The sequence below is a fragment of the Cebidichthys violaceus genome, unplaced genomic scaffold (assembly GCF_023349555.1).
Source record: "Cebidichthys violaceus isolate CVI_PGR_0920_01 unplaced genomic scaffold, fCebVio1.0.p SCAF_458, whole genome shotgun sequence".
Classification (NCBI taxonomy): Eukaryota; Metazoa; Chordata; class Actinopteri; order Perciformes; family Stichaeidae; genus Cebidichthys; species Cebidichthys violaceus.
This window is the reverse complement of record NW_027176659.1, coordinates 18,163-32,878: the sequence shown is the minus strand read 5'-3', so window position 1 is coordinate 32,878 and position 14,716 is coordinate 18,163. Positions and strand designations below refer to the sequence as shown.

At 39.1% G+C, this 14,716-nt stretch overlaps 1 protein-coding gene across 1 annotated transcript; it reads right to left on the bottom strand.

The window, feature by feature from the left end:
* Positions 1-9,463: 9,463 nt before the first annotated feature.
* Positions 9,464-14,332, bottom strand: LOC137886778 (excitatory amino acid transporter 3-like). Its single transcript, XM_068729389.1, has 13 exons — positions 14,308-14,332; positions 13,591-13,728; positions 13,297-13,389; positions 12,284-12,392; positions 11,989-12,031; positions 11,866-11,907; positions 11,562-11,743; positions 11,107-11,214; positions 10,885-11,004; positions 10,544-10,738; positions 10,289-10,423; positions 9,994-10,104; positions 9,464-9,832 (listed from the first exon to the last, which is right to left on the bottom strand). The coding sequence occupies exons 2-12, from the start codon at positions 13,619-13,621 to the stop codon at positions 10,038-10,040; spliced, it is 1,125 nt and encodes a 374-aa protein (XP_068585490.1). The 5' UTR covers positions 13,622-13,728; positions 14,308-14,332; the 3' UTR covers positions 9,464-9,832; positions 9,994-10,037.
* Between the last annotated feature and the right edge of the window lie 384 nt (positions 14,333-14,716).

The window sequence follows — 14,716 nt, the reverse complement described above, 5'->3', positions numbered from 1 at the left end:
ATCTTAAAAGAGCAACGGCCGACCTACCGATGAAGAGGATGGGGAAGGTGATGAAGAGCAGGAAGACGTGGGGAACCAGGTTGAGCGCGTCCACGAAGCAGCCATTGTTGAGCACGCCGTCCTTCACGCTGTAGGAGTTGATGTCCTGGTCGTCGCCGCAGAACGACAAGGCCATGCCACCGCCGACTGCTGCAGGCGAGCCTCGAGTCGATCTGTGGAGGAAAACAGGACCGCCGGACGTCAGCGGAAACTCCATAGTGTGTTGTACCATCGTCTGTAAACAGTTAGCCGTTAGCGCCACTAGCGGTGCTTTGGTTTGAACTTTGGAGACTACGTCAGACATTTTCATGGCATGTCACACACACACACACACACACACACACACACACACACACACACAAATGCAAGACATGAGAGCTATTTCAGGGCCACAGCTACGTAGATTTTTTTTTAAATGTATGCCCTTAAAGATTTTGTCTCTATTCCAAACCAAAAAACAAAGATGGCCACCAATGGCTGCACCTCGCGGCCATCTTTGTTTGGGGCATTTTGGTGCCAATTGTGAAATTGCCAATTGGACAAACTTTTTTACAGACAGGGAATATATAAATGGCACAGAGTTAGTTTTACATATTTCTATAAAAGTTTTTGTCAAACTTTAAAGTTTGGCACCATTGGCTTCCACTAAAACGGTCAGAATTGAAGCGAACTACAAGTACTGTTCTCCACAATAAGAAAACACAATATTTCCCGAGTATAACTTTGAATTTCTGTCCTTTGCTTTGCTTATTTGTATGTATAATAATTTTTTGCCATTTGAATATCCCTTTAACTGTGATGTATTGGCTCACTGACAAGTACATAAACCTCCAAAAACTACACCTGTGTTAGACTACAGCCCTGTTTATAAAACCCCATAATTTGAATAAAATAATAAATACAGCTTCAACTAACATTTAAAAAGCTAAATTGCACACCAGTGATGTTAAATTCAGTGATTAACAGTACATCAAACTATCTTAATTTAAACACTAAAGTCTCTTACCTCGAAGAAAAGTAATAATCCTTAATGACAACGTTTCATTCCGGATGTCTGGATTTAAAAATAAAAGAAAGAAAGAAAGAAACAACACAAACAGAGAAAAGAAAGTAAGAATACAGTGAGAGCAGAAGTGTAAAAAGTTGATTATTTTTAGCCCCCGCACAGCATCAGCTGCTCCGCATGTTACTGCTGCCCGTCTCTGCCAACGGTGTCAAGTTACACCGAGTATGACACAGGGCTTCCGGTAATAACCTTCAAAATAAAAACATCAACGTATAATGACTTTAACAAATGTATTTTTTTCTCGCAGATTATGAATACAACACCATACATATTATGGATTTATGCACTGTGAAATAAGGGTTTCGAGAAATGTAAAAAGATAACAAATTATGCTATTATCGCAAAATAAACCCACTATTAGGGAAAAAGTGATTTGCAGACCGATAATAAGCCTCCTGTGTTCCTCAGTTTAGTCTGATTAAATGCATACATATTTATGTAAACTGTATGAGCCATGTAAGCATTGTATCAAATGAAATATTAAAGGTATTAAAAGTGAATTTTGACCAAGAGCCCCTCTACAAGGCAGTGATTGAGGCATTTTCTTTTTCAAGTAATCAATACAACCATCAACTAATTACATTATAGGAGACCTGGGGGCTTTGGGGCCCCTCAGGGTCGGGGTACTTTGCTTGTTTTGTAATGGCTTCGTCATCTTTTGGACATTTTGCACATCCTGGGTAACTTCATGCATTATTTATTATTGATAATTATATTATTCAGATTTATATTGGACTGTGTTATTATACTAATATAAAGTATTCTTATCTGGTTTTAATTTAATCTTCACTTCAATTCACCCAATACTCTAAATCCCCTTGTGATAAAAAAAAAAAATAGCTGCTTTTATTTTGAAGGTATAAACTTCAAAGGTTCCGGTAAAAGTTTGCATAAATTCAGCGAACTTGACGAGACGTTCCCAGATCACATTTCCACACTTGAACCAGTCTAGCGGTGAGAAGGTGGTTCATTATTGGCATCCTAGGCAGCCAACTGACGTGTCAGTTACACACACATACAGTTTATAAACAAGCAGCCGGTAATACCACCTTACAGTCTGAGCATATTATGAAGTATTCTATCGTCAAGTCTGAAAACTTAATAAAACTGATTTTTGATCATTTTATAACACTAAATAAATGTTGAATATAATGCAATTAGTCTTAAGAGAATAAACAGTGTTTTAGCAACAAAATATTATTATTTTTATATTAATATTAATACATTTAGCACGTCAGAAAACGTTCTACGGTAGGCCTATTGTCTCACTTCCGGTTGCCTTATTTCCGGTTCCCCGCTGGATAGTGTACTTTTCGTACCAGTTAAACCCAGTTAATTGTGAGATATTCTTCTGTACTCGCGGTTAATTACCTGCTGTACATCTAAACATTTAAACACTCACCGCTCTCGCTCTCCATCTTTTAGCGTCTTCTCGGTTTATCCGACAGTTGTTTACACGTTCTGCTAACGTTAGCTAGCGTACTTTAGCTTAGCAGCGAGCTTCATTCTCTACCTCTGCTGCTCGCTCGGTGTGTCACGTGTTTAGTTCAGTGTGGCTTTGTGACGCGAATTTTGCGCGACACGTTTGGGGTGACGCGTTTGGAGCGGCGCGTTTGGGGCGACGCGTTTGGGGCGACGCGTTTGGGGCGGCGCGTTTGGAGCGACGCGTTTGGGGCGGCGCGTTTAAAGCGGCGCGTTTGGGCGATGTTCCTCCTGTCATCACTGACGTCCTGTTGTTGTTGAATCAGGAAGTACAAACTGTAGCCGTCTGTGTTCACCCAGAGCTCTACAGGGACGTGCGGTCAGGGTGTGATGATGAAATGTAAAAAACAAATAATGCTAAAATAAAATAAATATTAATATTTCTCTACTGATCTGCGCTATAAATGTAATTTCTGTATTATTCCAAACATTTTTATAGTCAAAATCTCTGAATTAGCACATGTCCTGTTCAAACAGAGAGGAGACAGTGAGGTGAGGCAGTGACCAGCTGTTCCTCACCTCAGACTGTGAATCCCTCACTAACTGGGTTGAGCGCGTGTCTTTTTCTGTCTCATTCCTGCACACACTGTCATATTTGTAGACACTTTTATTATATGTCCTTTCTTTCCATATAATAGGTACTGTATTTCACGTCTGTGTAGAACATATTTAGTGTTGCTGATCTGACATTAAGGGGAGGCAAACACTACTCTGCCTCAATGAAGGGTGCGCGAGAGCCCAAGGCTCGGGTTTATCGTGTCAATTAACACAGAGCAGATCGACCCAGGCAGGAAGTCAGACACCGATAAGGGATAGAGCATCCGGTAAGTTTTCAAAATAAAAGCGTCAGCTTTTACTTGGTTTAACTTTTTCAAGAGTATGAATCTAAAATGCAGAAAAGAGAGAAGCATTATCTCAATCGAACCTCAACGATACTACCGGTGTAACATCAGCGTGTATATATATATATATATATAGCGACGTCTTCGGGCAGTAGAAGCCACACTGTCTGTCAAAATTTCTTGCGAAATTTTCTAGTTATTTCTCTGGTCTTATTAGGAGAGATTAATCTATGTCTGTCTCTCTCTGTCTGTCTGTCTCTCTCTCTCTCCCTCTCTCTGTCTGTCTGTCTCTCTCTCTCTCCCTGTCTGTCTATCTGTCTGTCTCTCTCTCCCTGTCTGTCTCTCCCTCTCTCTGTCTGTCTGTCTGTCTCTCTCTCTCTGTATGTCTCTCTCTGTCTGTCTCTCTCTCTCTGTCAGTCTGTCTCTCTCTCTCTGTCTGTCTGTCTCTCTCTCTGTCTGTCTGTCTCTGTCTCCCTCTCTCTCTCTGTATGTCTCTCTCTCCCTGTCTGTCTATCTCTCTCTGTCTGTCTGTCTGTCTCTCTCTCTCTCTCTCTCTCTCTGTATGTCTCTCTCTCCCTGTCTGTCTATCTCTCTCTGTCTCTCTCTCTCTCTCTCTCTCTCTCTCTCTCTCTGTATGTCTCTCTCTCCCTGTCTGTCTATCTCTCTCTGTCTCTCTCTCTCTCTCTCTCTCTCTCTCTCTCTCTCTCTCTCTGTATGTCTCTCTCTCCCTGTCTGTCTATCTCTCTCTGTATGTCTGTCTCTCTGTCTCTTTCTCTCTAAATTTAAATGAATCACATCTCTGCAATTTTCACACTTTGCAAAGCCATCCAGAGGGCCAGATTGGTCCCTTTGGTGGGCCAGTACTGGGCCCTCGGGCCGTATGTTTGACACCCCTGCAATAGAGACCGTGTCTTCCCCTCGGCCACTTAAATGAATTCAATCAAAAGTAAACAGAAAAGTTGTACAAAATAACCCGATACAAGTTAACACCACCAACACAGCAATAGGATAATGAAATGTGGACTCTTAAATATCACATCTATGTCATCTAAAGTATTAGTAAATGATTTAATATCACATAATCATATTGATTTATTCTGTCTTACTAAAACCTGGCAGCCATCTTTGACTCAAGCCTATTAGAAACAGGATATGTCCTAAAACGGGGGCCACAAAGAACCCAACTCCCAGCCTGTGTGGCTCACTCTTCATCAGATTGAATCAGTCATCCTCCCCTCCCCCCACCAGTCCTCCTTGCTGCTGCAACCCCCATCGTCTGCACCTCTGTATCCCTGTATGACTTTTGTAGGTGATTTTAATATTCATGTGGATGTCGATAATGATAATTATGAGATACTAAGTCATTATTATGAGATACTAAGTCATTATTATGAGATACTAAGTCATTATTATGAGATATAAATCATTATTATGAGATACTAAGTCATTATTATGAGATATAAGTCATTAGTATGAGATATAAATCATTATTATGAGATACTAAGTCATCATTATGAGATATAAGTCATTAGTATGAGATATAAATCATTATTATGAGATATAAGTCATTAGTATGATATATAAATCATTATTATGATATATAAGTCATTATTATGAGATATAAATCATTATTATGAGATACTAAGTCATTATTATGAGATATAAGTCATTATTATGAGATATAAATCATTATTATGAGATACTAAGTGATTATTATGAGATACTAAGTCATTATTATGAGATACTAAGTCATTATTATGAGATACTAAGTCATCATTATGAGATACTAAGTGATTATTATGAGATACTAAGTGATTATTATGAGATACTAAGTCATTATTATGAGATATAAATCATTATTATGAGATACTAAGTGATTATTATGAGATACTAAGTGATTATTATGAGATATAAGTCATTATTATGAGATATAAGTCATTATTATGAGATACTAAGTGATTATTATGAGATATAAATCATTATTATGAGATACTATGTCATTATTATGAGATATAAATCATTATTATGAGATACTATGTCATTATTATGAGATATAAGTCATTATTATGAGATACTAAGTGATTATTATGAGATATAAATCATTATTATGAGATACTAAGTCATTATTATGAGATACTAAGTCATTATTATGAGATACTAAGTCATTATGAGATATAAGTCATTATTATGAGATATAAGTCATTATTATGAGATACTAAGTCATTATTATGAGATATAAGTCATTATTATTAAATAGTGAGTCATAATTATGAGAAAGTTTCTCATTATGACTTAAAGGAGCTTTATTTTTTCATCCCAGTGGCAGAAATGGGCTTCCAGTCCTGGGACAGAAGATGTCATTTGTGTACAAATTGTGTGCTATATTTAATTAAATGTAGTTATTTACAGTCTCACATCTATAACCAGTTTGCTGTTATTAACCTAAAAGCTTGCAGGATGTGAGAGGATTCACACGTGGAGCCCGCTTTGTTTGTCATTCACCTTGGATCAGGGCGCACTGAGGCGAACAAAGCCCTGTCTGTCGACAGTGTGACAGTTATCCATGCTGACTTCATGTACTAACAGCATGATGCGAGTCATGCACGCTGCAATCACAGCAGCTATAATAAACCGCTCTAATGTCTTTCACGTATCGTGCAGAACAAACCTACAATGTGATGCTTGATCCAGTCAGTGGGAACCAAACCTCCATTCACAAATCAAAGAATTTAAAGTCTTTACACATGTAGACAAATAATAATATGGTAGAAGGGGAGTTTAATGTGTTTTATCAAATCAGTCAAATGTCTACTTATATTCGGCATGAATAAAACCAATTTAAGAAGATTCATTTGTATAAGACTTTGAACTTTTTGGACTGTCCCGTCTGTAATCCCCTCAGCCCCCTTCCACCAAAAGTACGCTTCTCCACAGACAACAACAGAGGAGTGCAGCGTGAATACAGCTCATATGTTTCTTGTTAGTGGATTATATGGATGCCGAAATGAAGATTCGTCTTCTATCAATTCAGATCTTCTATCTACTTGTATTTGTGATGCATATATTTCGGTTGCGAGGCAGAATGACTTTAAACTGTAACATGGTTCAATGGAGTCTGGTGCGCGCTGTATGTCTGAGAGGACGCGCACGCACCTCTCTGAGCTGAAGACGTAGTGTTACACCAGGCTGAGGATGCGGACGTCTGCTTGTGAAAGTACAGCGGGATGATACAATATAGGACCAACACTTACCCGGCCTCTGACGCAGTTTTTGGGGGCACGCGCTGTGGGTCAAAGCGTCCCCTTATCCCGGATCTTAATTCCTGAGCGCGACGTCTTATTAAATTGCGGTTTACACCGAAGGCACTGAGGACAGGAAATGCATACACATGACATTTACTGTGTCCGCTCAGATACGGTATTATGGTGTGCGCGCACACACACACACACACACACACACACACACACACACACACACACACACACACACACAGCCAGATATAATGGTTGGTTCCTCCGCTGAAATGTCTCATTATGCATGCCAACAAAATGGGCAAATGTAGGTCAAATGAAAGCCGAATATGCATAACGGAGATGGGTCGGCTGTCTGTAGTCAAACATGTTGTTTTTAATCTTTTAGTCACTGTAAAGGGAATTTATCTAACAACCAGTGCACCTTACCTGACAGAAAAGGTTAGTTGAGGGTCTGAACTGGAGATAACAGCTTCCAGGGAAGCCTTGAATATAATGTTCATAAAATATGAAAAGTCTGCTGAACACACCTGCACAGGTTGCAAAATATGGAAGAAAATACATAGTTTATAGTTTATACATCTATATAAGAAATATACAAACTCTCTCCTCCCTATTTTGAAATAAGTAGTCTAGAAACATGGCCGTACATCACCTGAAACAAATCACATCTATTGAGGCTGTCGGTCTCTTTCCACCTGCGCTGCATTTTATTTTGAAAAGTGATGGATTGCGTCGCAGCGCAGGACAGGAAGAGGGCGCTGTTTCACCCAAAACCCAAAGAGAAAAACCTTGAGAGGCAAAAAAAGAGCAAATTCAAGCTGTGGAAAATGTTTATTTATAATTGTGTCATAAAGGTTTAAATTGTAATCAAAGCTGCACCAGGAATCCTTACTACTGTAGAAGTTGGTTTTGTTACAAATAAATGCTTTCATCACTCCTTTATTGTACAGACACATGAATTAGTGTTATAACAAAGCAAACTGTGTGTAGACTGATACAAAATATATCATCTTGAACATCAAAAACACATTTAGGGTGCCTGTGTGGTACTTTATACTCTATTTCCTTTAAGAGGGAAACATACTTTCCTTATCTTATGATTAGGTTGAGGTTAGGGTAAGTCTCCAGGAAATGAATGGAAGTCAATAGTCGTACTTCCATTCAATTGTCAAACTTTACTGAACAAGGTGTTTCCATCGTCGTGTTTGTAGTGAATAAACTACAGCGGAGCCGGCGCTCTAGACGACGCACGTCTGTAGAAGGTTCGCATGGAGTATTTGGGATATGGATATTTTCATTTTTACTTAAGTAAAGGTACTTATATATATATATATATTTTTTTTTAATATATATTATATATTTAATATTACCTATTTTCTGTCCGAGCTCTTTTTACTTCCAGTATTTTAATATTTATTAAATATAATATAATTTAGTAAAAGTACTTACCTTTTTCAGATGGAATAATTTTTTATATATATATATATCATTTATATATATATATGATATATATATATATATCATATACATATATATATATATCATATATATATATATATATATGATATATATCATATAAATATATATATATATATGATATATATATATATATATATATATAAATATATATATATATATATATATATATATATATATATATATATCATATTTATATCATATTTCTACACTGTGGTATTGCTACCTTTTTTACTTAAGTAAAAGTAATATAATTTAATGTATCTAAATAATATAATATTTCATAAATATATCATTGTATTTTGATACGAAACTGGCCGTGTCCAAGCTAACCGGCAAACTGCCCGACGCCATGTTGGAAACAGTGGATGTAAATACTACGGCGAGCTAAGAGGACCAAAATAAATAAGTTTCGATTCAAATGTGATAATCCGTTATTATTCATAGCGGTGAAATATGTAGAATACCAGCAGCAGAGTGGATAGTCCAAACTAACAAGAAAAATAAGTATTAAAAACTAGAACAAATACGTTTTATACACTAAACAACTGAATGTGCAGTTATTAATGAATGAACACTTGTATGAATCTCAGTACAAATATAAACGTGTGTACACATTTACAAACCTCAGTACACGTTTAGTACAAGTTTACACATTTAATATAAGTTTACACATTTAATACAAGTTTACACATTTAATACAAGTTAACACATTTAATACAAGTTAACACATTTAATATAAGTTTACACATTTAATATAAGTTTACACATTTAATACAAGTTTACACGTTTAGTACAAGTTTACACATTTAATATAAGTTTACACATTTAATACAAGTTTACACATTTAATACAAGTTTACACATTTAATACAAGTTAACACATTTAATATAAGTTTACACATTTAATATAAGTTTACACATTTAGAACAAGTTAACACATTTAATATAAGTTTACACATTTAATATAAGTTTACACATTTAGAACAAGTTAACACATTTAATATAAGTTTACACATTTAGAACAAGTTAACACATTTAATATAAGTTTACACATTTAATATAAGTTTACACATTTAGAACAAGTTAACACATTTAATATAAGTTTACACATTTAATATAAGTTTACACATTTAATATAAGTTTACACATTTAGAACAAGTTAACACATTTAATATAAGTTTACACATTTAATATAAGTTTACACATTTAGAACAAGTTAACACATTTAATATAAGTTTACACATTTAATATAAGTTTACACATTTAGAACAAGTTAACACATTTAATATAAGTTTACACATTTAGAACAAGTTAACACATTTAATATAAGTTTACACATTTAGAACAAGTTAACACATTTAATATAAGTTTAAACATTTAGAACAAGTTAACACATTTAGAACAAGTTAACACATTTATACATCTCAGTACATGTCTCAGCATTGCTGAATGTGGACCTGGATGTGGGCCTGGATGTGGGCCTGGATGTGGGCCTGGGTTTAGGGTCTCAGCTTTTGCTGCATGTGGGCCTGGATGTGGAACTGGGCCTTGATGTGGAACTGGATGTGGAACTGGGCCTGGATGTGGACCTGGATGTGGACCTGGATCTGGACCTGGATCTGGACCTGGATGTGGCCTGAGGTCAGGGTCTCAGCATCGTTGCCATGCATCCTAGCCAGGCAGAGCACAACATGGTCATCACTGGTCTGAGCTCAGCATATAAGACTGTTTTGAATAACCATTTGCATCAGATTGAAGAATTGACTTCAAGTTTTCTGCAAATTAACTGGGTTCAAATAAGATAAGTAACATGAGACCATCAAGACTTGTACCTTCCCAGTTCCAGCTCCTCCTCCTCGGTCCATGGGATCGTCGCCTACCAGGAGACGAGTTCCACGCCAAGACAGTTCCCCATCATGTTGATGACTGTGTTGAAGCGGTCTCTGAAAGGCACAGCCAACATCAGACTATGACAGCACAGGATACATGCTGCTTTACACACATTTTGAACTAGTTTGAAACTAGATAATAGAGGTCAGGAAGGACTTCACACTCAAACTTAGTAACACATTTGTGAATAGCCGACCCAAACCAGTCATCACATTTTGAACTACAGATTTGACTTACAGGATCCACTCTATGATCACTAGAACTAAGGTTTCCTTCACAGGTAACCCAGATGCTGCCAAAACAAAAAACGTCATCGTGGATCCTGTGGTTGGGACCCCTGCTGCTCCTGCACTCAACACTGCTGATGTCACACTGCAGATCAAACACACATACTGTTACAGGAAACTGTACCATGCATTTTTTAAGTCTCCTTACACCGACATCAACGCCGTCTATGACGACGACGCTAAGACTTCCTAAAGAGCAGCTTACACCATGGTACTCAGCTGGCCTATGCCCAGATGGATGTGGGCGAGTTGGGCAACGAAAACTGCTGCGACCACAAGGTAAAGAGCCGTCCCGTGCGCGTTCACGTTGGTGCCGACGGTCAATATGAAGCGAGTGACTTCTCTCTTTCCCAGGAGTCGCTCCACACGGCAACGCAAGGTGAGCGGCAGTGCGGCAGAGCTTGGAGAAACACAAGAGAATCCATTGTTTGTGCACTACTCACAGGAAAATATAAAAAATGTGAATCTCTCAAAAATGCTCCGATGATGAACGCACTAATAAGCAGTGATGGTGAACTCTCAGATCTTTGTGCTACATCATCTTACCTGGAGGAGCTGAGGAACGCAGTCTTTAAGGCTGGAAAGTAGCTCTTAATGAAGACACCAGGGTGATGTCTCATAACCAGGGACCAGGCGAGTGACAGGCATGTTCCCTGGATTACAAGCCTGAAACACACAATGAATGCAATACAAGTTTCATTGATGAATTCAACTTCATTTTTAAGAGTGATGTCATTTCAGTGATAAAACAGTAAAACGTGAACACACCCAAGAAGAACTACCGCCAGGAACTTTGCGTAGCAGAAGGCTGTTTCCCAGTCCTGAACCTCAATGACACAGCGTATGACGATGAACAGCACTCCAACTGGAAACCAGCTGAACAGAAAACCATGAAATGAGAAATGAAGGAACCACTGACTGAGCAAACTGAGGCAGTTGTCTGAATCACATTGATATATCAGTAGAAAGAAGGAAATGGAAGAACTCGAAAAATGACCCGAAACTCCTTTATAATAAAAGCAACATTGAACGACGAGTGAAAGACGCTGCTATGTTTTGTCAGTAACACAATTTTACTATTTCAAATGGCAATACCCATATTTGTAGTACATTCAGTGTTGTAGCATAAATACTTCAAACTGTGGGATGTGTACTATATTTCTATATTTGTTTTAAATGGAGAAAGTCAATCATATATCTAATGCCATGTTGTTTCACCTTACCCCAGAACCGCGTCAACCACAATTTTAAGGAACTCGTGGATGGCAGTGATGACCACCACAAGTGGTCCCATGTCTTCTCTCAGTCTGTTGAGGACCAGGGCAAAGGCGTAGGACCAGACCATCAGGCCCAATGGGTTGATGCCTTCAACGTATTGGCCCGATCGTCGCACTTGTGTTGCATTCTGTAACGAGATCAGAAACTCGTTAAGAATAATAGTCTGAGAGCAACTTTGTGTGTCAAAGATTATCTCTGCAAATGCTAACTTCACAAAATGATCTTATAGTGACGTGGGGAAGTGCTTACCGTCTCCAGATGTTGCTCATCTACAACCACAGCGGTTTTGTACTAAAATAGAAAGAACAAATGGTAAATATTACATGGAAAGAGAAGAAGTGATTAAAATGCCTCAATGACAAACATGCGTACGTGTTCCATGGAAGCCAAAATCAGGTTTCTTGGGACAGCGTTCCTAGAAACAAAAAGCAAACGTCTCACTCATCAGTGGGCTTGGAAATGTTGGCAAATCACTCAAGAATTGTGGTTTCATCGTCGATATGATGGGACATTTGCATGCGTTTACCTGAAATACCAAATGATTTGTGCTTAAGAAAAACATTGATGGATGTGAATCCAGCACTTTGTGAAATGATGTCACTGACATAGAGACCTGCTGAAGTGAATGTGCAGAGGAACCAGGAAGGAACAGACACTTTGTTCTCACCGAACTAAATCCATGAAGGCGTGGACAGTGGAGAAGTTCTGCTCATAGACTGCATCTTCTTCACTCACAGCATGAGCTCCCGGCTTGATGGACAGAACCAGTACCAAGCCTACAACACAGAAGCCACAGTGTCTGCTGTAGATCCTTCATATGCAGCGAGAGCACAACACTACACAGCTGCTAGACTTAAATGGGCTGACGAGGGATTACTACTGTCAACCATTCAAGAAACATTTGTTTCAATAGCGCCTCACAAACAACGTACAGAGTGCTTTACACAGTTCTAGTAAACAAACTGTCCTTCACATGTTGATCGAGCATGTTTGAGCACCATGCTGTGAATGACTGATATAGCTTCAAGGAAAACACCGCATTTTTCACAGTCGTATCTCTCCGCTGACGCTCTTTTATTGTGTCTGATACTCAGAGACTGACTTCCTGTCAACTCATGACAATCAAGATCATTTCAGCTGATTAAATCCTAGTACAAACTCATTGTAAAGGACTTTTGTTGCATGGTGTTACCGAGGGAGACGGTACGCCTTCACCATTCTTATTGGGGATGAAGTTTGGTGACATCACATCATTGGATCGAGCGTCGCTCTGCCAGCCTCTACTTGAGCAGCAGTCTGATTAGCCACCGAGTGAAAACCCCTGTGTGGTTTAGTAGCTGCACTGTGGCTTTTTGTGACACAGGTGTGGTGAATGATATTGATTGCGGCCTACATGCTGGCTCACTGGGATATTAATAACGTCTGAACTTTTCCCTCTCACACGTCAACATGTCTGCGGTGAGAAAGCTTTAGTAAAACACGGACAGGAACATTCTTGAAGAAATGAGTGCGTCGCCTGGTTGAAATAGCTGTATTACCATGACGACAGAGGCTAGTGAATGAGTGTTGAATAGCACATTTACAAGCTCAAGTGAGAAACTAAAGAAAAGCTTCAAATGCCATATGTGTAAATCAATAAAACGGTATCTTTCCTAAAACAATGCACAATATTTCTCTTACCTAAAGTCGCAGCCAGAAGAGTGGTTGTGATCCAGTATGCCGCTGCACCTACGGCCATTCTTCTGGACCATCCAGATCTGAGATGAGTCACGCCTGGAAAAGACAACGTCAGTTAGGGTCTGAAGACTACAGGCTGGAGAGTCAGCGAGGTCACACGGCATAGAGTGTAACGTTCAGGGTGGTGTCATGGAGAGTGAGGGGAACACAGCTACACCACCAGTAGGCTCCTCATAAAAGCTGCGTGCACAGCATGTTGGAACAGTTAACAGTGTGTCAAACACTCCTGTGGCTTACTTGTCAGCAGAGTGGTGACAATCAGAGGCATGGTCACTGCTCGCTGCAGGGACAGGAGCGCCTCCCCTGGTGTGCTGATGTACTGGCTGTAGACCCCGACATGGCCATAGTGCCTCAGGATGAGGCCCACCCCGATACCTGTGAGACAATAACAAAAACATTTTGGAAATTTGTTTTTAAAACTGATGCAATTCTCAGCATCAAGTGGTGTGCATTGCTGAGCTGTAACTGTTTTGTATGCTTGACGCTAGGGATGTGACGGTTCACAAAATTCTCGGTCCGGTTCAATAGGATACAGCGGTGCCACGGTTCGGTACGTTAGCAATACAGCAAAAAAGCAGAAATGCCAAATCCTCACTGGGGACACTCTCAAGGGGGCGTGTCTGTTTTGATTCTCTGTTTGTTTTGGTTTTCTTGAACAAAGCATGAATTCTGGTCTGGAGACATGGTCTGGTGAAGGAGCGGTGTCACGGTGTTGGTACAGCCCGGTTGATCGCTCAGAGTAGGGATAGAGCTCTAGGCAGAGATGGGCAGGATTTATATTACTTGTATTTCAAATACTTTTGAGTATTTTGTAATTTGTATTTGATAGGGCTGATAAAAAACCGAACGTAATTTGTAACAAAATACTTTAGAGTGGAGTAATTTTGTATTTAAAATACACACAATACTTTCTCCACGAATCAAAAAACGGTTCACGAGTTCACGCGCACACACAGGTTCACAGATGATCACTGATCGCTCCACGAACAGCTGCTAGTGAAGACGACACGGTCAACAACGCCCGTCGTCAGTTGTTCACGTTGAATTAACCTGGTAGTCGATCGCTAATCAATGCTGTTGTTTGTAAACATCCGGTCACGTGATAGGAGCGTGGCGACTCAGAGACGGACATCACGTTACGTCGGTGGGTTGCCATGTTTGGGCGCAGTGGCTCCACCAATTTCAGCTATACTTTATTTTTCAAAAGCAATTTACTATTATTCAAACGTATTGTTCGGTTCGTAATGCGTACCGAACCGTGAGCCCCGTGCCGAGCGGTTCAACACGAATACGTGTATCGCTACAGCCCAACTTGATGTATTTGAATGCACACAATCAGTGACCAGTCGTCAGAGAGGCTAAT

Bases quoted from the DNA above. Each gene is read 5' to 3' on its own strand.
- LOC137886778 (XM_068729389.1), bottom strand. From the start codon at position 13,621: ATGCCTCTGATTGTCACCACTCTGCTGACAA. The intron at 11,908-11,988 runs GTACGCATGTTT...TTTCTATTTTAG, and splicing joins TTTTGGCTTCCATGGAACAC to TACAAAACCGCTGTGGTTGT. The intron at 10,424-10,543 runs GTAAGCTGCTCT...TTTGATCTGCAG, and splicing joins GGCCAGCTGAGTACCATGGT to TGTGACATCAGCAGTGTTGA.